This window comes from Alligator sinensis, unplaced genomic scaffold (assembly GCF_000455745.1).
Source record: "Alligator sinensis unplaced genomic scaffold, ASM45574v1 scaffold648_1, whole genome shotgun sequence".
NCBI lineage: Eukaryota > Metazoa > Chordata > Crocodylia > Alligatoridae > Alligator > Alligator sinensis.
Window position 1 is genome coordinate 1,450,837 of NW_005842353.1, and position 27,700 is coordinate 1,478,536.

A 27,700-nucleotide genomic window follows, 5' to 3' on the forward strand; every position below is an offset into this window, starting at 1 on the left:
AGAAGAGACTTACATATATGAGTGGGATAGGGATTTATTATTCACAATTTGTACTGCTGCTTTTGTACTTTTGCTTATCTCAGTACAAGAAAACACACACACACACACACACAGGAAAGTAAAATATCTTGCTTTCTTTTTTTAGAAGCGTCAAAAAAAAGTGATAAGATACATCTGTATTTTAAGATATAGGTACTTGAACTTGTCTTAGAAACTGAAGAATTAAAAAAAACAAAACCAAAACATGCTGATAGTGTCCAGTTAATTGCTTCCAAAAGATAGACCTGAGATCTAGCAGAATGATCTGCTTTGGAAAATAGACTGATTTTTAAGATGACTGCTCCTTCCCAACCTTTCTATTGACTGATACTATTTTTTCTTCTTCTTTCAGGCTATACTGGAAAAGCTACACAACTGTCCATAACAAGGTAAGCTATTCTGACTTCAAAATAATATCAACTACACAGCTGTACAGTAGTGCTTTGTTTAGCAAGCTGCATGTTATCATTTACACTGTGGTTACCAAGGTAGCTCACAGTGGGCCAAATCTGGTCTCAGAGATGCCACTCAAAATTTGGTACATTGGCTTAACTGGAGTCAGCCTTGAGGTAAACTACTAACAGAGAAAAGAATTGGCCCTAAATTTACAGCTGGATCACCCATTTGTATTTTGGTCTGTTTTCCTGATGACCCTTCTTTTCTGAAAAAATTATTATATCCTGCAGTGAATGCTAGCCCTCTGTGAGATGATAAAGCCTTTCATTTGGTCATATGCTTATCCATAATTCACAAGTCAAAGGAGACCATTTCAGAGCAGTTATTTACTCGCATCTTTCTAAGAAGCCCCAGCTTCAAGATATCTTCACTGTTACTATTTCCTGCAGTAAAGACTAACTGGTAGTCAAGAGGCCTGAAATAGCTTTCATTTAAGTCAATGGAAATCTCGTTGGCATCTTTTTGCTTTCTTTTATACATACATACGCACTATACACATATAAACACAGCAGTGAATTGCCAATCAAGAATGATGGGGGGAGAGGCCTGGCGGGTGGGGATGGAGCGCCGCCACCCACCACGCTGTGACCAGGAGTGGGGGAGGGCAGGAAACTTGCCCCGCTGTCCCCTCCATCCACCTCTGCCTGCTCGCCATGCTGCCACCTCCAGTGCCACTGGCCTGGCACCCCCCCACCGGCCCTGCTCCTCGGAGGCAGCGGAGCACTGCCATGATGGTGGGGAATGCAGAGGGGTCGGGGAAGGTCAGTGGTGTTGGCCTCACCCCCTGCTCCGTCCCCTCTGTCAGGGTGGCACTCCACCACCTCCAAGAAGCAGGGCTGGGGGTAGGGCAAGGCCAGCAGTGCTGGCCTCGCCCCTCACCATCACCTCTGTCCCTGCTGTCACGGCAGCACTCCACACTAACCAATCAGAGTGCTTCAAGAGTGTTATGGCCAAACAGACAGACAAACTAAGCCCTTTATTATATATGTTGTATATCAGCAAAGGTATCAAAATTCCACTGAAGATAGAGGGAGTTTTTTGCATTAATTTCAACAAATCAGGTATCATGCACTACAGTTATCAATATTCTGCTTCCCAAAGCATTGAGAATTTTTTTTCCTCTACTTTCCTATGGTTTTCAGGACAATACCTGACCTTTCATAAGTCACTGTTCCAATGAAGGGAGTAAAAGTTTTGCACACTAGCTATCAGCAGGGTATGGACCTTGTGATCCACTTAAGTGTTTGCATCCTGCGGGAAATTCTACTTTGCTGGACAAAGACCTTTATTTGGCTGTGCTAACCCACAGCTCAGAATCAAAATCTGGCAGCTTCAGAAATGCCCTGTGGTTACCATGAAACCACATTGTGGTTTACCTAGGAGATGTAAAAACAATGAAAAGTTTAAACAATCAAATATGTAATTTTTTTTCTCCCTTAAGTATCTTAAATATTTTAAGCAGCATAAAGGATCTCTCTCTCTCATTACATTGCAATATTACAACATTCCCCTGTATATAATTGATTTTCAATAGTATTAATTTATAATATTGAGACTTTATATTACTGTAATGTACAGTATTAATATTTAATATTATTGAATATTGCAATGTTATAGTGATGTCACAGTAATATAGTATATCTGTGTATAAATTATACATATACATACATATGGTTTCATATATGTAAAACTCCACCCAAAAAGTGAGTGTTTCAGAAAGTTATACGCGTATAAAAATAACAGGTTTTAAAAAAACCTATTTTACTGCCTTTATTATACAGGGCTTTCACTATCATAACAAGGACAACCACCACTGGGTGACACTGGCTTATGACAGCACTAATTAGAGAGACTTTATAGGATCTTAGAACTGTTATTAACAACTACTGTATAAAAATAATTCAATATCACTGCAATTAAGAGTTAAAAATCCCTCATTAAATCCCTGAATCTTTGAGCTTATGGAATTGCTTTTTGAAAACTGAGCACACATACAAGCTGCATTTCAGTCCTAATGTTCTATTGATCACTAAAGTGTTAAAGGTTAGATTGTATCTACCCTAGATGAGCCTGACGCTTCCACCTTTTCAACTCCATCTAGGAGCCAGATACAATCCACGTTCTTGGTGCAAGACAACAGGAATTGTCAAGACTTCAGGAGACAAAAAGAGATGTATGATGTTAGTCACTCCTCCCATCTAAGAAAACCTTCCTGATACATTAACAGAGCATCGTTTTTCCTGAGCTTTTTTATTTTCTAGTCTTTCAGTGGACAACAGCTACCTTTAGCCACTGTAATTTAAATAGGAGGTGAGAATGGTGGAAGTAGGTAAAACATGAGAAAAAATGGTGCTGCATTTTATCTGGGAAACAGAATAATACAGTGGGAAGAGTGCAAAGATAAGTAACACAGAACACTGGAAGATAAACCCTATAGAAAACTCCAGGGGAAAACCCTAGACAATCCCTTCTCTCCCTTTGTCTACTTTTTTGCACTAATTTTGTCTTTTCGTTAACATCGCAAAACCAAATTATTTAGGTTGAAAAGAAAGTTTTAATTCAAAATGGTGCTGTCACTGCTTCACTGTGCACTGTCATGGTTGAGTCTTATGCTCTCATTCCCTTTATGGGTCATGCTGGCTGGCCAGATTACACATCCCATGATGTACCATCTCTTCTCTCAGTAAAGAAAGTAGGTGCCATACAAGTTCCTAACAACAGAGAATGCTGAGCCCACAGAGGACAATGACACCTGAACTACAGCTATGGTAAGACTTGGCAGCACTATTTTGATTTGAAATATTTTCATTTTGGGGATCAAAAGCCCTTTTGGAGTTTCAGGCATTGCTTTAGGTGAAATGGTGATGTTTTTATGGAAAAGACAATTTTTGTCAAAGAAGAAGGAAAAGGAGAAATGATTTAGTCAAAACCCCAAATTTCTGTTGAAAAGTATCTTGCTTGTGTGTCAATGCCTATTCCTGTCTGCCTGTATTCTATATCTACACTGAAAACTCAGAAGGACAGGGACCCTATTGTCACAGAGACAATAGGGTTTCTCTATTGTTATATATCATGTTTTTGACAGTATTGTTGGCTGTGGTGTTAAATCATAGTAATGCTGGCAGGTCAGGAGAAGGAAAATCTAGAGGGGTACTAGGTATTGCTGAGCCAAAAGACAAGGAGGCTTGCTGTGAAAAGTATCAGATATTCAGTCTCTCTCTCCCACAATGTTCCTTAAACGTCAAGCTGTAAGCCTTCCCTGCCCACCCAGGAAAATAAGCAGGGAAACAAAAGCAGGTTCTTTATTCATTGAACTAGATTAGTGATTCTCAACTAGTGAGCTGTGGCACCCTGGGGTGCCTTAAGATCCTTTTAGGGGTGCCTCACAATACCACGCAATCTTAGCACTGTTACTCATGGAAATACGATTCACAAGAAACCCAAAGATATCAAATAAGAATACATGTTAAAACAATTCTGACTTGTTGGGGTCTGTCTGAACTTTTTGCAATAGAAAAAACAACCCCATATTTTTCCATAGTTGGAAAAAAAAAAAAAAAAAAATCAGTGAAAACTAAGAGTTGACATTTTCTGAGGGGTGCCCTGAGCCTAATGAGGGGTGGCTTGAGCCAAAAAAGGTTAAGAAACAATGAATTAGATGGAAGCTGGGCTCAAATTGTGGGTCCATACCACAGCCTGGTCCTTGTCCTATTCCTGAAGCAGTAGTTACATATTGCCACTCACTTGGACTGGACTGCAAAGTGTTCCTTCAGCCTGAAAATATCTGGACTTATCTTGCCTACCACACACTTAAATCAGTAGCTGGTGGTTTGCCCCTCTACTCCCCTCCCCACCAGGGTCCTGTCCTCTGCCATGCAAACAGTCTTCAAGCCACAATCTGTTCCAAAACACTTATTTTAAATCTTTCCAAGAAGGAAAGGGCTGCAGCTTGGAAGACTCCCAATATTTATATTTATTGAAATCACTGATAAATCAAGTCAAATTTAGAATGTACATGAAAGTGGTTTTCCTCTTAAGAGAGGCATTTTTGATAAACTGAAATATAAAATAGGTTATAATAGCTTTGTACTTAAACTCTGCCATAATAAAATAAACCTGCCTTCTTAAAAAGATTCATATACAAGTAAGGATAGATAGAAATTAAAGGATTGCTAATTCAGTGTTCACTTAATCATGACACTGCAACTTAATTTAATTGATTAAAAGGATCCATCCTGTCACTCTTCATCATGTTTGAGACTGCCTGGCTTCACAAGTAGCTGCGTTAAAACTGAAGGAAGGGTTGGAGGATCAGGCCCTTGATTCTGATGTTTTTAAACTCACACACTTAAAAAAAAAATACTTTGGAAGATAAAACATTCAGGTTGCAAAAATTAAATTTCAATATCAAGACACCTGGATTCCATACCCTTAAAGTAAAGGTGGAATATCACAATACACTTCACTGGTTGATTCCAGTGTATTGCAAAATTCCACCTGTTGACTGATTCCAGGACTCCCAAGAACAAAATCAAAGTTATGTAATTCCAAAAAGATGAGACTGTGGCATGTAACTGGTGACTAATCTGTCTAGCTGCGGAGCTATAGTAACGTATGGTCTTCTCTTAAAAGATCCACTAAGTAAAATCTATTTTACATTGTCTACAACTGGACAAAGACATTTTGTATCAGATTGTGACTTTAATAGAAAAAGTTTAATTCTAATTGAACTAAATGCAAGCTGGGACTGTGGGTCTTACCCCTGGGGCAGCAGGGATACTTATTGCCACTGACTTGTCAGGTTAGTCAAAATTCCTTAGGGTGCTTACAATGCATGCTTCTTATTGCATAAAAAGCAATTTGACCCTGGTCTCACTCCTTGACCTCATTGGGTAGCTCTGCACAATTGATGGTTCTAGGCTAGCACAATGTCTGAACTTTTCATTTTAATCTCTCTTCCCTGTAAGGCTCAGTGGATTCCGTAAAACACAGGCATACAATAAATGAGAAGAGCTAACCTTAAACTTTATTTATAGAGCAGTAAGCAACCTTTGCAGACCCCTGGTCTCTCACTGACTCCCTAGCTAGCTGCTCCCCAAGGAACCATCTCCCATTTCTCAACTCCCTCGGTTTCCTCTTAGGAAGCCTCTCTAAATTAGAACATCTATCATTACATTCCTTTTTTCATGCCTCTAGATGTGTCAAGGACAATAACAGCGCACACACAAGAAAAAAAAATGTAACATCTTTTGAAATCAGTAAGTCCAATTTAAATCTACTTGCTCTGAAAGAGCCATTTCATATTTAAACCAAAGTAACTCATAACGATTTAGACCAAGACCACAAGAGATTAACATGAAGCCCCTGGACTCCTCTCCTATTATGCTTGCTGCTATGCAGCCAGGGTTTCTGGGGCAGGGCAGCATAGCAGGAGGAGGTTGTGCGAACCCACTTGCCCTACCAGCGCCAAGAGGGGGAGAGGACTTCCACTAGCTGCAAAATGGCAAGGGGGGGAAGCGGGGGGCTCACACTACCAGCACAGTGGTTGCAAGGGAACCAGCTCACATTGCTTATGAAGCAAAGGTCATGGCAAGTCCTTATGGTGTGTGACCCACCACAGCTTGGGGCCAGCGAAATGTGTAGCCTGGATCCTGTGGCCAGCATGGCATACAGCCCCCAGCTGCTCTTAAGTTGGACAGCCTTGATTTAGATTTTCAGCTTCTCAACTTAGTGCACAGTATTAAAATAACCTTTCCAGTCCTAACCTCACTTTTTGAAGGGAACAATTGCTTTTCTAAAATAAGATTTCCTATACACTGGAAAGAAAAGACCATCAATTTTGTTACAGTACTCCAAATCTGGCAATGAGAATGTTGAAAAGCTGGGTCTTCACAACAGTGCTTGATTATAGATATTAGGAAAGAAATGAGGAGAATTATGTGAATTTCTTCAATACAACCACTAGGTTGTGGAAGCAAATTTGTTTGTTAAAAGCAAATTAATGTGAATGGTGAAAAGCTGAGATATGGCTACTGTCCATCAAAGAAAGGCTTTTGATAAAAAGGGGGCAGTACACATAAACTGTCTCTTTGGATACCTATAGCTTGCCATAGCAGAAGTCTGGCAGTTCTATTGTTTAACCATCAGTCTAAGTATAGACTAACCATCAGTACTTATCTACTTCACAGTAAAAATGTGTTTTGGGAGGGATTTGAAGGTTGAAAGAACAATGGTCACACTAATTATTTTAAGGAGAATGCTCCAGATGCCGGAACAGCACAGGTGAAAGCCCAGATGTCCATTTTTCTGCTTCTTCAAACAATTCCAAGGCTGTCATCATAAAGGCGTTTATTTTCGGATATACTGAGTTTAAGTAGACCATGAAACATTCAAAAGGATTGGATGCGTCAGACAGAGGCTGAAATCTGAGCCTATGAGAAGGGATATTAAACAAGAGTGATCAGGTAACAGATTAATTGGCATAAAGATGGCAACTGAATCTCAGAAAGCAGATTAGACCATCCTAGAGAAAGACTCTAGAAAAAGAAGTGTGTTCCTAGAACGGAACCAGGGAAAAACATCATAATGAAGGCCCAGATTGAGCAAGATTTCAGAAAAAGAAAGTGATGGGCAGCATCATATGCAGTACAAAGTTAGGAAAGATGAGTTTGGAGCAGACTTCCTGAGATGTGACCCTTAAGACATAATTAGAAATCTCAGTGACAGTAGTTCCAGTGGAACAGTGGGGGATTAGGGTTCAAGTTAGAAAATAAGAACTTGAGTTAAAGGGGTGAAGGAATGTTACACTATTTAATTACGCTGCATATATAGCTGATAAAGGCTTTTTCATGAAGAGAAAGAAAAGACAGCACAGATTTAAACTAAAATCCTATTAATAAATACTAGGGCTGTGTGAAATTTCACCAGCTGTTTTGATTTGACACTGTTTCGACTCATTTCGAGCTCGAAACAGTGAAATAGAATTAAACGAAGGGCTTTGAAACAGCCTTGAAACAAAATGAGGTTAGTTGAAACATTTTGAAAGTTTTGAAATGTTTTGAGTTTCGAAGTAGCCGGGTGGTGGAAGATGGGGGAGAACCAGGGTTGCTCTTCCAGCAGCAGTCAGAAGTGCAGCCCTGGCTCTCCACGCCTCCTGGGGCTGGGCTGCGGGAAGCCGATCACAGCGCAGGAGAAGGGAACTGAGCCCGGACTTAGTTCCCCTCCCCAGCACTAGGATTGGGCTGGGGAAAGGACTTGCCATCCCTAGCCCGATCCTAGCGCTGTGGAAGGGAACTAAGCAATTGGTCTCAGCTCCCTTCCCTAGCTCCTCGGTCCCAGGCAGCAGCACCCAGCTTCCCTTCCTCATTTGGCAGGCAGATCAGGGGCCTGCAACCCCAGAAGGACTGGCACAGCCCCTGCAGCCCTCTGGGAGTTGCAGGCCCCCATCTGCCTGCCAGATGAGAGGCTGTTTCGAGCTTCACCATTATAGCAAATGGGGAAAATATTGAAACAGTGTCAAAAGAATCTCACTGTTTCGATAAAGCGAAACAGAGCAGCTGTTTCGAATTGAACTGAAATTTGAAAAAATGCTGTTCCGTCAAAACCTTGAAACTCAAGTCAAAATGGAAGAGTGCTGTTTCACACAGCCCTAATAAATACAGATAAAATGTTAAGCTGTAAGAATGTCAGTATGCAAATGTTTCCTACCAATAACTAGATATGGACATATTGGAGGACTCAAGAGAAAATTAAAAGCTGTAGATTCTGGTGTTTTGTAGTAGGAACTGTTCCATGGTATGTCTTCAGCTGTTTTAAATGAAGTGAACACATAAATTAATGCGTGAGACAAAGAACAAGACTGGAGCAGGTGGCAGTAGCTAGACCTAAATATCTCCCAACACAAGTGCTTAAGTCATTTTATGTAAGCTGGGTGCATATTTTTTACCTGCATCAAAAACCAATAAGCTGCATGTTGCCTTTACAGGAATCAGTTACCTTCACAGATGAAGGGGCTAAGAAAACTGTTTTGCAGGCTCTTCTATATCTATATGCATAATACACTTTAGCAAGGCTTTGAATACGGTCTCCCACAACATTCTTGCAAGCAAGCTAAGGAAACATGGGTTGAATGAATGGACTGTAAGGTAGATAAAAAACTAGCTTGATTGCTGAGCTCAAAGGGTAATAATCAATGGCTTGATGGCTAGTTAGCAGCCAGTATCAAGGGGAGTACCTCAGGGATCAGTCCTGGGGCCAGTTTTGTTCAATATCTTCATCAATGACCTGGAAGATGAGATGGAGTGCACCCTCAGCAACTTTGCTGATTACACCAAGCTGGGGGAAGTAGTAGATATGCTGGAAGGTAGGGCTAAGATTCAGAGAAACCTAGACAAATTGGAGGATTGAAGCTTTCAGCTATTTGAAGGGTGATTCCAAAGACGATGGAGCTAGACTGTTCTCAGCGGTGGCAGATTACAGGACAAGGAGCTATGGTCTCAAATTGCCGTAAGGGAAGTTTAGATTATATATTAGGAAAGACTCTCTCACTAGGAGTGCAGCAAAGCACTGGGACAGGATATTTAGGCAGGATGTGAAATCTCCATCCTTAGAGGTTTTTTAAGACCAGGCTAGACTGGGATGAGATAGTTAGAGATGGTCCTGCTTTAAGCAGGAGACTGGACTAGATGACCACTTGAACTACCTCCCAACCCAAATTTTCTGTGATTCCATGATCTAGACTAGCTAAGGTTAATGATGTGATTCTTCCATTATGCAAGGCTAAGCACCTGCAACTTTGACTGGCTTATCAGTAGGATTTTCAGGTACTGAATAAAACTCATAATGTGCAGGGATAAAACTTCGGACCCAAAACCAAATTATAAAGTTCTTCCATTCATACTGCATAATTTCTTAAGGTAAGAGAGGCAAAAGTATAGACTTTGACCCCACAAGCAAAACGTAATACTATCTACATCTTGTGAGAGGCAAGAATTGTTGTGCATGATGCCCTTTGTTGGACCAACAGCATGGTTGGGATAGACTTAGGTTTTCACTATAGTGCAATCTTCAAGAAGTTTGCAGTACATTCCTAAAGAAGAATTCACCTCATTCAAAAGCTTGTCTGAATCTATTCCAACCATGCCACTGGCCCAATAAAAAGCATCATCCACAGAAATCCTTTCCTCTCATATTTCCTGGACCATCCCAGTTAGAAAATCACTCCAATGCTATCTAAATCATGTTATTTGAGGATAGCATTCCATATAAAGGCCAGATTCTGAATACGCTACTCAAATTGGTTAACAGTCACTCCCACTGACACTAGAAATACTCAGATAAGTAATTGCTCAAGAACATGAAGAGGCAGCTCACAGTCTGACCCTAAATATACTTTTGCTTTTAAAATGACAAAGGCAACTGAGAAACATATATGAACATATTCTTATATAATTAATTGAATTTTATTCCCAGCCTTAGCACATGATATAGGACAATTTATGTATGGAGCTTCCCCCCACACCTTCTTTAAATAACTCCTATTTTCTGATTTATTTCCACATTTTAAAAAAATCTTGGGGCCAAATTCTGCATAACATCAAGCCCAGAATCTCTCTGTCAAGGATAAGTGTTATTACATGTTTGCTTACTTTCATTCTAAAGGCCATAATCTTGCCCAAGGTAACAGGATTATGGAATCCTAAGAAAGTCAATAGGACTGCACATGAGCATAGTGCCCCCCCATCCTCCAAAACACAAGTGAATGCCACCATGCAAATAGTAATTGGTGCTCTAAAATCCACAACGCATCCATAGCTGCCAGTATTATTTACTACTGCTTCTGTCATGGTGAGAATTCAGAGACATATGCCAACTATTAACCTCTTAATTTTTCTGTTAATATTTTTCCTTTTCTTTCTCTTTATTTCCCCACCCCCACCCTCTCTCTGCCTCACTGCAAACAGTTTTAAAGATTTCTCCCCTCCCACCCTCCACTCTGGTATGGCTTCTGCTGGATGTGGAGGGAGGAAAGACCCTGTACAGGTTTCTCTACCTCCCAGCTATATGCCACCTCTCCTCTCCCATTACAGGGGATGAAGTGTCCTGGCTTCTGCTCACCAGCCCTCTAGTGGCAAGTCACAGTCATGCAAGTCTGAAACATGAAGCCTTCACCTGAGACTGCTTTAAAAACACCATATCTTATGACATCACAATATTCCACAGATTTCTGACAGGTAACCTGTGCCAAAGCCTTTAGATATACATATGAAAAGGATTTTACTTTGAGGTAAAATGATTGAATTTAGCTATATGGGTTATCCAGAAATATGTACTTAGGTACTACTTCAAAACTCTTCTTTTATTCTCCCAGTTGAGAAATTCTCAAATAACGTTCTTTGCAAGATAAGCAGAGTTTAAACATATATCCATTAGCCAGCATTTGAAAAAGTGAGACAAAAAGTAGAAGTATTTTCAGAATGCGAGTAATTTTTTTTTTTAAAGGTACAAATTAATACTGATTTAAGAACATTTAGACTTAGTACAGATGGTGAAAAAGCCCAAGGCTGAATCGATTCAGCCTTTGCAGGTTATTCTAAGACAGCGGTTCCCAACCTCGGGTCACAACCCAAATGAGGATAGAGGGGGGCAATGCCGGTGGCGCTGCACACAAAAGATGAGCTGTGTCACGTGCCAGGATCTCCCCTGCTCCCAGGCTCCTGCTACCACCACTGTCGCCACACTCTGCTCCCAGAAGCGGGTCACAGCAAAAAAAAGGTTGGGAACCACTGGTTTAAGATGTAGAGATTAAACTGAGAAGCAAATGAAAAGACATTCATTTTGATTCAGGTAATGCAGCCACACGCCTGCAGTGGCTCAGGCCAGAAACCAGGGGCAGTAGAGCAGCCCTCTCAGCCTGCCACCCACTGCCAAAGAAATGGGACAGAAGTTCCAAGTCTTTCCCCCCCTCCCTGCTTGAGCAGAGTGGGTGTGGCCAGGCTCCAGCCCCAGCAGATGGACCTGGCTCTTTCCCCCCCGCCCCGAGTAGTCAGGGTGGGGGCAGTCCCTCCCAGGCTGTTGCCTTTCCCCCGCAATGCAGCAGAGCTGGCGACTGCTGGCCTATGACCAGGAGTGCACCCGTATGCACACCATCAGTGCCACCTTCAAGGGGCTCAGGAAGCAGGTACTACCTACGCACTTGCACCCATCCAAATGCATGCACAGACATGCACTGACACACACGCACCACCTCCCTCCCTGGACCCATGAGCAGACACACACAGACACACCCCTCCAGACCCACAGTTAGACACATGCATCCAGACATGCATGCACATGCATCCCTCCACACCCATGCTTAGACACATGCATGCACACACACACACACACATCCCCCTCCATACCCACATGCAGATGCACACAAACACTCCCTTCACATGCATGTACATACACACACACCTATACACACACTTCCCCCCCACCCCCATCCTTGCCCAGCTGGATGAGCAGGCTGACCTGACTCTTCTCCTGCAGCCATCAGTCTGTCAGCCAGGGTTTGCCTGGGGGACAGTCCCTCCCAGGCTGTTGCCCCCTCTGACCCTGTGTCCTGCCCCACATCCCACTCCCTCCAGCAGGGAAAAATCTGGCAGGGGCTGCCCCCTCCCACACCCCCCGCAGCAGACCCAGCTGCAGTCCCCAGCCAGGTTTCCCACCCCCACCCCCTTGTCAGCCAGCCCTCACTGCTTGGGGTAGGGAGCAGAGAGGCAGGGTCAACCCTGTTCTCTGGAGCAGACAGGACAGCCCAGCACGGCCCAGGGCTGCAAAGCATGCTGGGAGACTGTGGTTAACTTGAACCAGGAAGGGGCCTGGGACAGAAGTTTCATAAACTGGTTTGACCCAAATCAGTCCAGTCTGATACTACACTCAACCAGTTTTATCTTAAACCAGTTTCAGCCATTTTGAAACTGGTTTCTGTGCACTGAACTCATGTTCTGTTACAGGTTTAAACCAGTTTCTGATCACTTAAACTGGTTTACATGCAACTTCTGTCCCTAGTCTTATTACCACCAAGGAAACGTAACATTTTCCAGTTTCTAAACTGTAAAATATTGTAACAAGACACTGAACTACTATCACCCTCACAGTTTAAATACAACTTGCCTTTTATTGCACAACACATAAAGCAAGTACAGTGGATATTAAGCTCAGAAATCTGAAATAGAGAAGATGAGGGAATGTAACAGAGAAAGAGGGATCCTAATTGCCATGTCCACATTTCTTAGCATGATTTATAGCTCAAGCATCCATGATGTGAGCTTAAATTAAAAAAAAAAAAATCAAAAAAAAAAATCAAAAAACTAAAAACAATAACAACTCAGCAGGACAACAAACTTAAGAATTCAGCAAATAGGGAGTATACAAGGTTTCTGAAAGATACCCCTGTTTCTCTCCTGCACTGCTGGGTGCAAGTCTTCTGGAAGGTAAATGCCAGTCGTAGTATTCATATTGTATTCACTTGAACAATAGACAAATAGCTCTAATTCTGTTCCTTATATATACAAAGCATGCTATAAAAGGCAGGGAAACTGAGGCATGGATAATTACCTGAGAAATACCAAAAAAAAGCACCACATTCTTCCACAGGTTCAAACTATCTTCCTTACCTGGATTTGTTAGAAACATCATGCATGGTGTTTGACTGATATTCTAAGACGATATTTTCACATTCACACAGTTGTAAAGGTTTTAAATAATTCCAAATACAGAACCAAACTGCCATCTTGAAAAACTCAGAATTATGGCCTTAATGTTGAATACAAACCAAAACACCCTAAATATACAAAAATGCTTTAATAAGATAAATGCAGACTTTCAAAGCCAGATTCACCAGTATACTGTGATTGCTTTGTTTGTGTTGCTGGAGATATAAAAAAGTATAAATCAGCCCTTTCGTATTTTCATAAAAATCCTTAAAAAAATCCTCTTTACAGGAGAAAAAGCAAGATACCATGTCTTTCTGCATTAGTTGATGAAGAGTCATAGTAAATTATAAATCTTGAAAAAGGTTTCCCTGAACACTTCACATAAAAAAAAAAAATTACTTTAAAATATAAGAATGTTTTTTGGTTCTAAGTTTAATTCTGAATTGCAAAATACTCTGTTCTCTAAAGAGATTACTTAAAGTTCATAGAACTAGGAGCAAGTGCTAAACAAGAAAACTCACAACTTTCTATTGATTCTTCCATGTGGTTTCTCCCTGATTTTGGTTACTGAGATAATCCCCAAAGTACTAGGTGAATGTATTCTTTTGAATTTTAGAAAAAAGAACCTCAAATGAATTCTCTCCATTTTATGCAGAAATACATGCAGGTCTATCACAAATGTTGAAATATCAGTGTTTGCTGGAAACCATACAAACCTTCTTTTTTGTCTTCAACAGCAATCTTCACCTTTGTATCTGTTATATCTTTGAAAGAGGCCAGAAAGAGTACTACATCTCCCTTCTCATTCTTTATGGGAACAATGTCCAATAGGCACCAAAATGAAGACCCTGCAAGGATAGAGAAGGAATTTAATTCAAACAGCTGCCTTTTTGCAGAAAAAAATCCTAACTATTAGAGCTTCAACTAATGTAATTCTAACAAAAAAAATCTTATTTAGAAGGTCAGTAGTCAGGAAATCGCAGATGTTCAGCTCATGTAAATCTCTCTGCATCATCGGTCAAAGCACAGTAATGCTGCTTTCTCTGGAAGCAAGACATTAATTTAAATACAAAAATTATCTACCGGGATCATTAATAGAGTTTAATAAAGCTGCTTGCTTCTTTCAAAGCATGTTTTCTCTTGAATTCTCAACTGATGCTGGTGCATCCTATTTTAATGGAATATACACCATGATAACTTGACATCTGAAGCTTCCCTGTTTACTAAGAAATGTCTTTGCCCTCAGACTTGATTGATCTTTGCCCTCAGATTAATCATCAGACTTGGCTCGCATCATCAGCCCTTGGCAGAAGACCTGGAATAATAGTCAACTAACTCACATATATTTAAACTTATCAGAGTTTAATAGAAAGTAAGGTACAGTTACTCAACTCCGAGCTGTTAAATGGAAGCAGGAATAAAACTCATTAAACCCTGCATCTTATGCAAGATGAGAATTCATAATACCCACATCCTAGTTGTAATGACAATAAAGATCTTCCCTATGAGATGTAACATCACTTAGTAATTTTTTAAAGATACACTTTAAAAATATGTCAGATACAACTTTTGCATTTAGTGTCAAATAGCTTTTCACCAGTATAGAATTATGCAGTGTAAATATAAAAGCATTTTTTTCTTATAATGATACATACATGTGATCCTTTGAAAATGTCTGGCAATTTGCTGGATTTATGTCAAATAATTAGAACAGAAACTAACTAACATCTGCATATTGGTATGTTTCAAATGCACTGATATTATACCAAAACTCTGTATCCAAACCCCAAAGCATTTTGGAAAAGTTCAATCCAGTTCCTAACTATTATAAAATTGGAGTAAAGGCCTATGTGCATGTTAGGGTTTGTTAACTATTATTGAAACATAGCTATTTTATTTATTTATTTTTATTGGTACTGCCTTCATTCAGGACTCCTTACAGCCTCTGTCCCTCCCAGCACCCTACTCATCTGTTATCAGTTTACAGCTCAAAGGCCACTTTTAGTTCTCAGAAAGCTTTTACTAGAAGAGGCAACAGACTAATAGTAGTTGCTTTTGGTCCTCCAACCACTGTCCCACTAAATCCCTCTCTTCTGAGCTTTGCAGCTTAAGAAATGGAACTGGATAAGTTTGATCGCAATTCAAGTTTCTAATTTAAATGTGAAAGCTACTTGACTGTCCACTGAGAGAGGTCATTGAGCATAAGAGGTGAAGCAACAGTTTCCCCTTAAAGCTTCATCATAGCTGGAATCCCAAAGTGATGTTTTGAAGGGAAATCACCTGTTTCTTCCCCCAACCCATTTTTAAGAGGCAGGTGAACAACTTTTAGATTAAAAGGTAGCTTAACTTCCAGTTGGGATAAGGCTCCCAATTCACTTTCTTAAAACTGCACTGTTTACAAATGTAGAGACAGGGAAAGTAAGGAGAGCTGGTAAAGAAAACTCTGGCACAGAAAGCAGACTAAGTCTATAAAAGGCTTAAGCTTCTTCATTTTGAAATTTTAAAGCAGTGGTTCTCAAAATTATACTCATGGTACCCCTTGTCAGACTCAAGACATTCCTCCATAACTTCTGTAAATTGAGTAGCACCTAATTCAAAAAATGAATTTATTTATTGCAGGGTTTGTCTCCTTGCAAAAAGGTCAGGCAACTACTGGTGGGGGACCAGCCAGACAGGGAGCACCCAAGCCACTCAGGGAGCCCCAGCACCTTGGTTGAGAATCACTGTTCTAAATAGAGAGTACAAGCAGAAATACCTACAGCAGAGACCGCACAAGGGAGAAATGAGGAACAAAACATTTTTGCCAACTTCTTCACTCATTTTCATTTCACAAAATTTCCTCCACTCAGTTGTTGAAATCAGCTTACCTCCTTTATGAAAACCTTTGGGAAAAAATCCTCCTGCAGCTACTGCTTCTCATTCATATAATATAAAGCAACCAAGCCATCAATCTTGATTGGCATATCCAAAGCACAGAAGCATTAGTAAAAAGTTATAGTTTTCTGATTAAAACAGAATTATAAGTCTCTAAAGAATACTGCTATAACTCACATGAGCTGGCCAAATTCCAGCTCATGAAATTACATTCTGTTTAGCTAAATCTTGTTGCAGTTTCAATTGGCATGGTATTATTCTTTGCTTCTCCTGCTAAACTGTTACTTATGACAGATGTGCTGTTTCAAAGACTCTTGTAATCCACTCCAGATACAGCTGCCTTTTTCTCACCTTTCCATTGCTGTATGCTTTTCATGAAAAAAGGAGTGACAAAAGAAGCCATTAAGGAACTGGCTTATTGGCAGAAAAAGTTACAAGCATCAGTTATACTTTTAAGTCTGGTAATTCATTCTACAAATGCATTCAGTAAGTGTCTGAAATGATGGATTTAATTGATTTCCCTGCATCAGTGTCACAGAAACTCCCAGTCCTTAAGCAAACATTGCAAATATATAGAAATACTTTAAATATTTCATATTGTATAACACTTATTTTTATTAAAATGGCTGCATTATAATGAATTCAGTAAGTGAATAAGTGTCACCAACTTGGCTCAGCAAGTTCATGCCATGTTTCAATATTATTTCTTTTAGTTACATTATTTTCTCAGTATTTTGAATGAACACAACAAACAAGAACTACTATGACCATCAAACTAAAACAGACATATATCATATTTTTTTACACAAGGAGCTGCCAGTTACCTTGAATGAAGAAACTGCAGGTACTGTGATTAGTAATGGACTAGACAAGCTTTCAACTAATGTCTGCCAGTTTCAAATCTGTACCTAATTAGTAATTAACTCTTTAGTTAGCAGTTTTAGCAAAAAGGGCCTTGAATGAGTGGCTGTGGAGAGCAAACTATCTCCCCATCTCCAGGTGATTTTCTCTACATTAGTGTTGAGACAGATCAGCAGGTGGAACCACTTTTTGTGGAAAAGGGCAGGGCTTTCAATGTGTTCAAAGCTTCATGGGGGCAGATATGCTGACCCAGTGCAATCCATTATGTGCCATTTGCACACTGAAAAGCCCTATCACACAATGCCACTGGCAAAAGTAGAAGCTCTTACTTGTCAAATAAATACTGTCTGATAGTACTGTTATTCTTTAGAGAGAGCTCATTTGTGGAAGAGGAATTCCTTTTCTGCTTCAGCTAGTGTATACAAAGGGCATTGCCATTGTCAACAATCCTGTCTCAAAGAGCTATCCTTTGGAGTTTTATTTTATGGCTCTCTTCATTGCCCAGAGCTATCATTCTTCCAGAAAGATTCCTTTCTTTCTTGTACAGTAAGAGCTGAAGGTTGAAAATATATTTTAAAATCCTCGGGGCTGATAATGGCACATTACACGAAAAGAACGGAAAGGTTGAACAAAGGAAGAAACTCATAATAAAGCAATCCAACTAGCCCATTTTTTTCTAGAAGAGAAGGCTACTTCATTATTTTATCATTCAAAGCTGATTCTACGTATCTCCCTGTCACTCTGCCAAAATGAGGCATGAGCTGCCTTCATCTAGAAGCCTCTGCACAAACTCTGTTATTAACCCTTTTAGGAAAAAAACATACAAAAACCTTTTTTTTTTTTAAAGTGAAGCTTAAATGATATCATACCCTTGAAATGCCAACCTTAAGGGTTAGATATTGTTGTTATTACAATTAACATGATGTAACCCAGGGGTGGGCAAAATGTGGCCCATGGGCCAGATGTGGCCTGCCAGGCCATTTTATCTGGCACATGGGTCCCTTAAAAAATTTAGAAAATTAATATTTATCTGCCCCAGCTGCCTGTTGTGCAGCCCCCGATGGCTTGCCAAAACTCAGTAAGCAGCCCCCCGCCCGAAATTGCCCACCCTTGATGTAACCCCTCTGAGAGGTGTTTGTAGGCGAGGCTGGATTAAGACAGAGGATAAGAGAGTACAACATATTTGTGTTCCATACAAAGCACGAAGCAAACAATAACCTGGCTTTTAAAAAAAAATAGGTTGCAAAGCCAAAAGTTAGGAAATGCCAGATTTATTGATGCCCATGCAACCCTAATATGGTACTCTCTGTGTATCCATCCTGCATTCCAAAAATGTGGCAAAAACAGTATGTGATCAAATTCAAGATAATATGCGTATGTACAAGAGAGAAAATCAGTCTCAAAAGCAAGCATAAGTCTGGCACACTTCCTAACGTTCTAATGCTAGGTTTAGCACACTAAGTGGTCTTTTACCATAGCTGTTTTTATACATATGATTTCCTAAGTTGTTTATAAAGGACAATGAAAACCACAAATTTTATTGTGTGGCTCTTCAACAGCCATCCAATCATGCATTATCATGACAGTTTAACCCTGAACCTTCATGACTGAAGCATAGACTTCTGCAACTTGAGGTACAGGACTAAACTACATGACCTAGAATCAGAAGAACCTTAATGGGTCCAGGGCATTTCTGGAGAGGTCCCAGAATGGCTGTCTCTTTTCCCCAGCTTAGTAGGTCTATGCCAGGTGTAGCAGTAGTGGTTAGGAGAGATATTGGAGGGGGAAATTCAGATAATCTCTGTTGCCCACACAGCCCACTGCTCTTGTGATGGTAACATGGGACAGTTATGTGGAAAGTTTTGTGTTTTTTGACAAGGTGCCAGAATTTTCCTGAGGAAACGTAGGTGAGAGAAAGGAAATAATGATTTTTAACAGTTTACAGTCAACTCAGCTAAATCTGTGGACATGCCTGCTGCTACCTTGTCTAAAGCCAGTTTTCCCTTGCTGAATACAAAAGCCCTGTTGCAAATGATAGAGGTGTTAGTATTTCTCACAAAAAATCCCCATCTTTTATAATGGAAGTATTATGCAAACTGGATAAAGGTGTTGCTACCAGGTCTTCCCATTATTTATAAAATAGTTAATAAAGTGCTGGTGAACAGCACTCAAGAATGCTTCCAGAGGTTTTATGGACCAATAAAAGTTGTGCCTTGCAAATGGATTTCTTTGCTGCTTTTAAACAATCCATATAGGCTGATTTCAAAAACCCTCTCTCACACAGCCAAATAATGAAGCAGCATCTCATCTTGAATTTAAAAAATAAATCTCACACATGAATCCAAAACAATGATTGAATCAAATACTTTTCCAAGTGTGGAAAAAGCAAACAACAAAGACTGTAAATGTTATGGAATGCCAGATTTATCTTAGCTGTGAAACATGCTGCCACAGTTCAGATGGACAAAGCTCTAAAGCAGAGGTGTCAAACTTATGCCCCACCTCTCTCCCTCCCAGCTGAATCTGGCCCATGTAGTTGTGTTGTCTGGCCCCTTGAGCTCCCAGAGGGGCCAGGAATTTGGGGAGTGGAAGTAAGGTCGACCCCCGGATTCCCAAGCACAGAGTCCCCTTGGCAATATATGTTGGTGCTAGAGGTGACTGACAGCTGCATTAACCTCTGCACCACCACTTGCCCTACCACCTTTAGGCACGTCCACACATACAGGAGGGTGCACTTGCAGCAGCTCAAATAGAAGCAGTGCAAATTTGAGCCGGGGCTTTTTGCCTCAGCGCATGTGCCCAGACATGCACTTTGGTGTGGGGCAAATTGTGCCACTTGGAGCAAAATAACCCTGCCTCACTCCTCCTGGATCTGCGGCCAGGGGGAACTGGAGGCTGAAGCCAGCACCTGTGCTGGCCCCAGCAGTATAAAAACCTGCCCTGGCAAGTAGCTCAGGGCTACTCACTCTCAGGAGCTTCTGGGGGTCAGCCAATTGGTACCTGAGGACACTATCCCTTGTGCCAGCTGGACTGCTGAAGCAGCAGTGAGAGTTCCCTGCACCCTCTATCCGCTGCAGAAGTCTGGCAGTGGGGGCTACTGCCTGGTTGTGACCTGCTGCGCACCTGCAACAGCATGTGGCCCCAAGGCTGCATGCCTGCCAGACCCAGATGGGGTCTGCACAGCCATTAGAGGCATCTACACCACTGGGCCAGCTGCCGGTGGGCTGTGGCTGCACAGTTGGTTTTTGTGCAGCACTATTGCTATGTGTGCCACTGCCCAGCCACCTGGGCAGCTATCGCCCAGAAGGTATTCTCAGTGTGGTGGCCTACTTTGAACTGTCAAAGCATGTCCTCCTGACCCCAAGTGGCCAGGAGGTTAGCCATCTCCAGCTGGGTCCCGGGTGCCAGCTCTGAGCAGGCTCCTCTCCCTGGGTCCTGCCACTTGGCTCACTAGCAGGAATTCTGGTGTTCCCTATTTAAAAACTGCAAAATCCCTGATAAAAAAAATTCCAAAGCCACTCTTTAAGATACCCCCAAATCCATGTTCTTCCACAAGTAAACAAAAGACCACTAGACATATATATATATACACACACACATACAGAGAGAGAGATTGAGAGAGAGAGAGAGAGAGAGAGATCAAATCAGTTGGGCAATGTATTATTGATATATTTACAATTTTAAAGCAATTTGGAAGCCTACCAGTGCCTCAATCATTGTAATAAAATACATTCTAAATATCTATACAGTTTGGCATTGATTTTTGGCTTCTTTGTCATAGAAAAATCAGAGCCATCCCTACTCCCTTCGCTCACCACGATGTGCAGAACTGAGCAGCACTGATATGCCAGTGCCCTGCCCCTGCCCTTGCCCCTCACTCTCAACCCAAAGCCCACCCCCCACCCCAGTCCCCTCACTCCTGACTCACAAGGCCCGGTATGTGGGTGAGGGGTTTGTGGGGGTTGCTTGGGGGTGTGGGGTTTGTGGGTGGATTATGGGGGGACTGTGGGTGTGAGGGGGCGCATGAGGGGGTCTGCTTAGGAGGGGTGGGTCCCCTACCCCCAGAGGGCACAGCACCCCACACACAGCTAATGAACTGCCCCCCCACAGGGCCACAGCCCCCCCAATAGGGCTACAGCCCCTCAATAGGAGCCAAAGTACCCCCACAGGGCCACATGCCCCCCTGCAGGGGCTACTGCCTGGCAGCTTGGGGCCACTTGGGCTGTGTGGTGCCAGGCTCCAGGTAACAGCTGGAGTGGCCCCAAGCTGCCAGACAGTGCGTGGTGCCACATGGCCCCCTGTCAAGCTAGGCTGCACCTGCAAGATGTGGCAGTGGCAGCACAGGTGCCAGGTGACTGGGGCTGATCCCCACTGCCCGGGGCGGGGGCAGCCTCTGCCATGAGGCCCCAGCAGCTCCGACAGCCACTGCTACTACTGGTGAATGCATGCTTAGCCAGCGTGCTTCAGCACCAGGGCAAGGGCCAGCCATAAAGATGCTCTGGCTGGCTACCAGAGTGCCTCTGTGGAGGACCCGAGCTTCTGGTTGCCTCAGGGCATGGTTTGGGACCACGTCCTACCCTGCTTCTTTCACTGAGGTTTTATTTTGGTATCTGGATATCCAGGTACCAAATTTTGCCTCCGCACAGCAAATATGCAGTGTGGAGAATGTTTTTTTGTTTCTGCATGTGCGTCTTGCAGCATCTCAAAGGGGTTTGAGACACTGCAAGAGGCACGTGTGCATTCATCTGGAAGCACCCTTTCTGGCTTTGCAACCTTAATTTTCTTTTAATGTAGTTTTCTGTATGCACAATACAATATGTTGTTAGTCCAGTTTATGTCGTATTTTTTCTATGTGGTAAATGATTTATGAACTCTGCAATTTAAAGAGCAGTATTCATGTACATCAACATTCTTATTTTGTTTATTCAGGTTTCCATTTTCTGCCTTCACAAAGTTAAAGCTATGTTGCAATTATAAAACTCCCAGGTTTAAAATCCTTCAATTACACTTGAAAGTTCACCAAGCAAAAGCAGAGAAGCTAAGCAGCCCCGGTCACAGCCATATGACTTTCTTCATTATCCTTATGTGCATGACTTACTTTTACTCTGCTCTAATTTCCTCTTCCTGTCTTCAACCAGATTAAAGACAACTCCATTTAAGAGATAGTAACCTATCTGATGTCATAAATCTACCAGGTTATATTTCCAACAACTAGCAAAATACCCATCAGGTTTATTCATTTAGGGATTGATGCAAAACCCACTGAAGTCAAAGGAAAAAATACTATTGAACTAAACAAACTTCAGATCATATTGCAAACATCAGTCATCTGCAATTTCCCCAATTATTTTCTAAGGGCATTAAATTGTGCTGATAATTGCATTAATGGTGCCAAATTGACACACTGGGCCCTGCTAGAGCATCAGGAGGCTTATTCAGTGTCAAAACTCTATTTTAATGTCATGAAGACTTCATAATCTTTTTTTCTAGCTATAATACTTAGTGACTGTTGTCATTCTAATGATATAATTATTTTTTCTAGTGTGCTGTACTTTAATAAACAAACAAAACAGGGTTATTCCATGTTTTCTCTAGTTAACTATCTTGTATGAGAAATCTAGTTAAAATGTAGAGTAAAGCTAGTTAATATGTGCAGGAATGGGCTCCACAATTTAATAAGGACATGGAGAAGTTAGAGGTGGGAGACAACAAGCCATATAAGGAGAGGCTGAAGAAAACAGGTACATTCACCTTACAGAGAAGGCACTTAAGAGTGGATATGACAGCAGTCTTCAAATATCTGAAGGACTGACATAAAGAAAAGGGAGAACACTTTTTTTCTCTTGCTGCAGTGAGCAGGACACAGACCGTTGAATTGAAGTTGCAGCAAAGTAGGTCTAGACGGGATATAAGGAAAAAAAATCTTCACCATTAGAACAGTAAGGTAGTGAAATAGACTGACTAGGGAAGTTGTGGAATCTGCATCATTGAAGTGTTCTGGATAAGCATTGGTCAGGGATCATCTTTGAGTAGCTATCTATTCAAGTGGTATTTCCTATGCTATTGCACTTTGTTGGTTGTTGTCGAGAAGGTGGTCTATCCTATATTCAGCTAGAAGTTTCAGAATGAGCTTAACTAAATATTCACATAAATTGACTGTTCTTTCAAGCACCATTCTTTGAAGCCTCCTTTTGAAAGTGAATTAAAACAGACTCAGTGCTAGTTGGTTTCACTTAAAATAATAGTGAATACAAACTAGTCCACTTCTTTCCCACAGATTAGTGTTTCCATTTATCTTTTTAATATTTTGACTCAAGGCATAAATTATCCTGATTGCATGACAATCTGGCGATTTTTAACTCATCCCATTTCTCTCAGACAACAGCCAAGATGAAAGGTCTGATAGAGTTTGGAAACTTTTGTATATATTGTAGTCTCACTCCTATTAAAATTGGAGTAAAACTAGTATTTTTGAAATATCAGGCACCTTATTTAAATATTTTGTTATTTAAGGTTATTTAAAGTTACCTTTTGTTATTTAGGTCTTAGTGGGTGGATTAGTTGTCCTCTCTGGTGTTGAAAAACTTTATGTCAGGAATATAACTTGCTAGATTGCTTATGGTTAGCTTGATTTTTAATGACATTTTCATTAGTTTGAAAGAGGAACAGTTTTTATATTTTTATGTCTATTAATTTTATTGAGTTATTTTTCTATTGATATTCATCAAGATTTATAATCAAATTTAAAAGTTTGTCAGCAAGCACACATTATCAGGCTTTTCATTTGCATATGATATTGTGCCATTTGACACTTTTGTCGAAAGAAGGTCTTGACACCTTTGTGGAAGGAAGGTCTTAAAGATAGATTCTGATAAAGAATCATTTTCATTGAAAATGTGATTTGGCCTTGATATCATCACCCTTTCTGAAAAGTTATGTTTATAGCACAGTAGGATGTATAGCGTTATGTAATTCCTCAGCATGTGCTGTAAAAGAGGATTAATCCTCCTAGTTCTCCATGTGAATCTACATGAGCACATGCTGTACACAGATTTTCAGCCTTCTCATTGAAGAGAATTATAGTAACCCCCATCAGCAACTAAGTAATAGATTTTAACCTTTTCATTACTTAAATTCCTATAAAAGCACACAAGGTTGCTCACTAGTCTGGGCCAAATCTCCTACCTGTACTAAATGGAAATGTTAGGATGCGTTAATTCCTGAGAGGTATAAAAAGAAAGACTTCTCATAGTATCAGGCAAAAGGCTGTAGAGCACTATTAGATGTGCTCTGTGGCTGCCAAAACCATCCAGTCTACACTCCTTATTGGTGTAATGACAGGGGTAATGTTTGACCTAGGATTCTCACCGTATCCCTGGTGAAAATTTTCAATCTGCTTGACCTTCAAGCAGACAAGCTTTCAGGCACTTTGTGCCTGAAAGCTTGTCTAAGATCTCTCCAAACTTTATAGTTGGTCCAATAAAAAATATCAATGTAAAACCTTACTTCTCTCTTGACCACCATGGCTACAACAACATTCTGATCCTTCAATCAGATTAGGCACATAGGGCACATACCAAATATCTGCTCTAACATAGAATATGTTGGAGCAGACTCAATTAACCCACTCTACGAGCTTTAGTTAAAGTGCCCCCACCACCATTTTGAAGTTTGGAATGCTGAATACATGAGATGCTGCAAGTTCTTTAATTAGAGTGGCTCCTAAGAGCCACTCTAATTTAAAGTGCCTCCCACCCATCCTGGAGAACATATAAAGATGCCCATAGATGACAAGTAATTGTTCATGGAAATCTCTTAACTGTCTTTACAGTGTGAGTTTGTAAGAATTGAACACAAATGGGTAGAGCAGATTTTTTGGATCAAGTTTCTTTGATGGTACACCTCCGCTCAGAATTAAACAAGTCTGTCTGGACTATTATGGGCCCTGCTGGATCTGAGTGTACCAGAATACATATTGGGGCTCACACTTCCTTTAAAAGGTTACAGAAAGACTGGAGTGAACTATGACTATGTGAACTTGGCATTTTTTTTCAGAGAGGACAATCATTGAAGACACCAGTTTTGAGAAATGTTACAAATCCAAATTTTGCAAATTAAACCAATCACTGGATTTCATGCACATTTCTTGAAGCCAACCAATCTATGATTGTACATACCTTTTGGATGTCCATAATCACACCACATGTTTAGGAACCTACCTAACTCATGGTGAGAGAAAGCAATTTTTGTGGCTTGGTCACAACCCAAAGAACTGATTGTGCAGTCATTTCATGGCAGCCCTGCCCCTTGGCACTGATTGGTGGAGAGGCACTGATTGTTGGGATGGCTGCCATCTTGGCTGCTGCCCTTCATGCCACCCCACCATCTGGCACCTTTTCTTCCTGAATTTTCATTACTTTTTTTTTGGTTGATTTCCTGGGAAATTGCAGCCAATGCCATTTTTCACAGAGATCACCATTTTTCACAGTTTATGCGAAAATCATGAAACCACGATTTAAGTAGGTCCCTACAGGTAATTATGGATAGTTAAACACATTTTTCCAACAGTTCATGTGTAGGATATAGCCAGGATATAGCCCTAATAAACTAAGATGGAGTAGAACATACTTGAAAACACTGTTTAAAAATTCTGTAAAGCAGTTTGGGTAGTTGAGAGACTGAAAGTCATCAGTAAAGACTCAAAATTGCCACACCGAACACAGAATGAATTTTTCCATATCAACCTTGAAAATGCAAACCAAATACAAAGCAATATAGATATACTAGGCTCAGTGAATATTTTTGTGGAATATTTTTGTGGAATGCTTTCAAGCTGCTCATTAACCAAAAGCAAAGATGTTCATTTTTAACAACAATTTTATTTAAAGCCTGGTGATAACAATACAGGGAACTATCTTTATTTTTGTCAAATAAAATTAGAGACCAAGCTGGGGACATTGATGAGTGGGTGAAAATCTTTGTAAAATCTGCCAAACTGCCAAACTGAAAATCTTTGTAAAATTTTCCTGAAGGTTTTCCTAATGAGTATTGTTCAGTTTGTCCAAACAGAAGCTTGGCTTCTGATTGCAGACCACAAGAACAGTTCCTGAGTCCATGTGGGCAGCACAAATGTTAGCATTATTTTTGTTTAATACATCAGTTTGGTTTTAGAATTTTACTAGGAATTGCTGGAAAAGATCTGTTAGATTTGATTAATTTACAAACATAACGTGAAGATTGAATGAGTGTGTGCACCATGATTATTGCCCAGATCAGGATGATCTAGTTTGGCATGGTCATAGGGCACACTATAGGGGTGGCTCCCCAAGGATCTTTCTCAGCCATGTGGGCTCTGTACAGCCCTCTGTCCTCCTGGATAACACTGGCAGTGTACTCCCCTGGGCAGCACTAGTGGCTCATTGCCCCCCTGCCTCCCCAGTGAGGGCTGATGGCATGTGACCTCCCTTTTCCCACTGTGTAGGCTTCTCCTCCTCTCCCAAGGCCTCCCGCACCATGGAGCAGCAGGAGAGGCAGCTGCAAGTGCCTATAGGCCTCATGTTAACTGCTGCAAGTTGGACAGTCCCTGACTAGATTATGGCTACAAAGGGGCATTTTGCTCATCACATCAGTATTGGCCAAGATCTGTTATGAACAATGTGCTATCAGTTATTTGGTAACATTTTTCAAATCAACAATTGTCAATAAATTATATTTCTTGTGTTTTCTATTAAATAAATAGGTCATGTAACAAAAGCCAAGAAATATCACCATCAGGAAATGCAGCAAGTGGTCTAGATTCAACTGCATTTAATGGTGGTGCTCAATCATGACTTCTGGAGGAATGGCAACTGGAGTAATGAAAGCATGGTATCATAAATAGATTCAATAAAATCAGGAGTTGGCTTGTTTTGGATTTATAGGGTGGTGCACGTTTTATATCCATGCAGTTATGGGAAACACCAAAAATGACAAATGCAAATTACATGTTTGGTATCAGGAATCATAGGTTGATAAAGATTAATCAAGCCTATATGTGTTGATGGTGTCTGATTGGGGGGAGGGGGATGCAGGTTAATAAATAAAGAGCTGTAATTGTTTAATTAGATAGCAGTGCATGTCAAATCCAAACTCTTCTAATGGAACTGGTACTGAAGTGTCCTGAAACAGTCTTGGGTTTGTTTTTCAGTGCACAAATAGCAGCAAATTGGCCAAGCCCACCATGATATAGATAGAAGACATTTTGACAGCAAGGATTTTCCTTCCGATTTTGAAGTAATTTCAAGTTACATTGACTTCCATCAATTGAGAAAAGGATTAACTCACTGGACCTGTTGAAATGTCATCAAGTAAGGATGAGTCTGCTAAAACAATATCTTCCCCTCTTTCTGTCATTCAGATGATTATCAATTGCATAGACAAGTCAATAAAAGAATTCAATTATTGCTGCTTCCACATGAACCAGACTATGCTTGATGTCATCATTCAACTACTGACAGAATATTGCGGTATCAAAAATGCTTGATACGTGCTAAAGCTGGCTAGTGATCTTATTCCAGAGATGAGATTGGAAAAAAACAGATTGAGAAAGTGAAAAAAAAATTGTCAAAGGCTGGATTGATGAAGTAGTAGTGACCTTCAATTGACTTTCTATTGATGTAGGCTGATTATAAGCTCTGGTTTGGTTGGTGGATTGTTCATAGGTACAGCAAAAAAGGTAAATGGAAACTGTGAGGTATTTGTCTGGTGTCATCAAATTTATCCAGCAGCAGGAA

General features: G+C 40.7%; 1 protein-coding gene across 1 annotated transcript in view; it reads right to left on the reverse strand.

Annotated features, from left to right (window-relative positions):
- The window catches only part of KCNH8 (potassium voltage-gated channel subfamily H member 8), a 256,860-nt gene that overhangs the window by 204,415 nt on the left and 24,745 nt on the right, over positions 1–27,700 (reverse strand). The window contains exon 3 of the mRNA XM_006029058.2: positions 13,910–14,041. Within this exon, the coding sequence (XP_006029120.1) occupies positions 13,910–14,041 (132 nt within the window). The remainder of the gene's footprint in view (positions 1–13,909; positions 14,042–27,700) is intronic.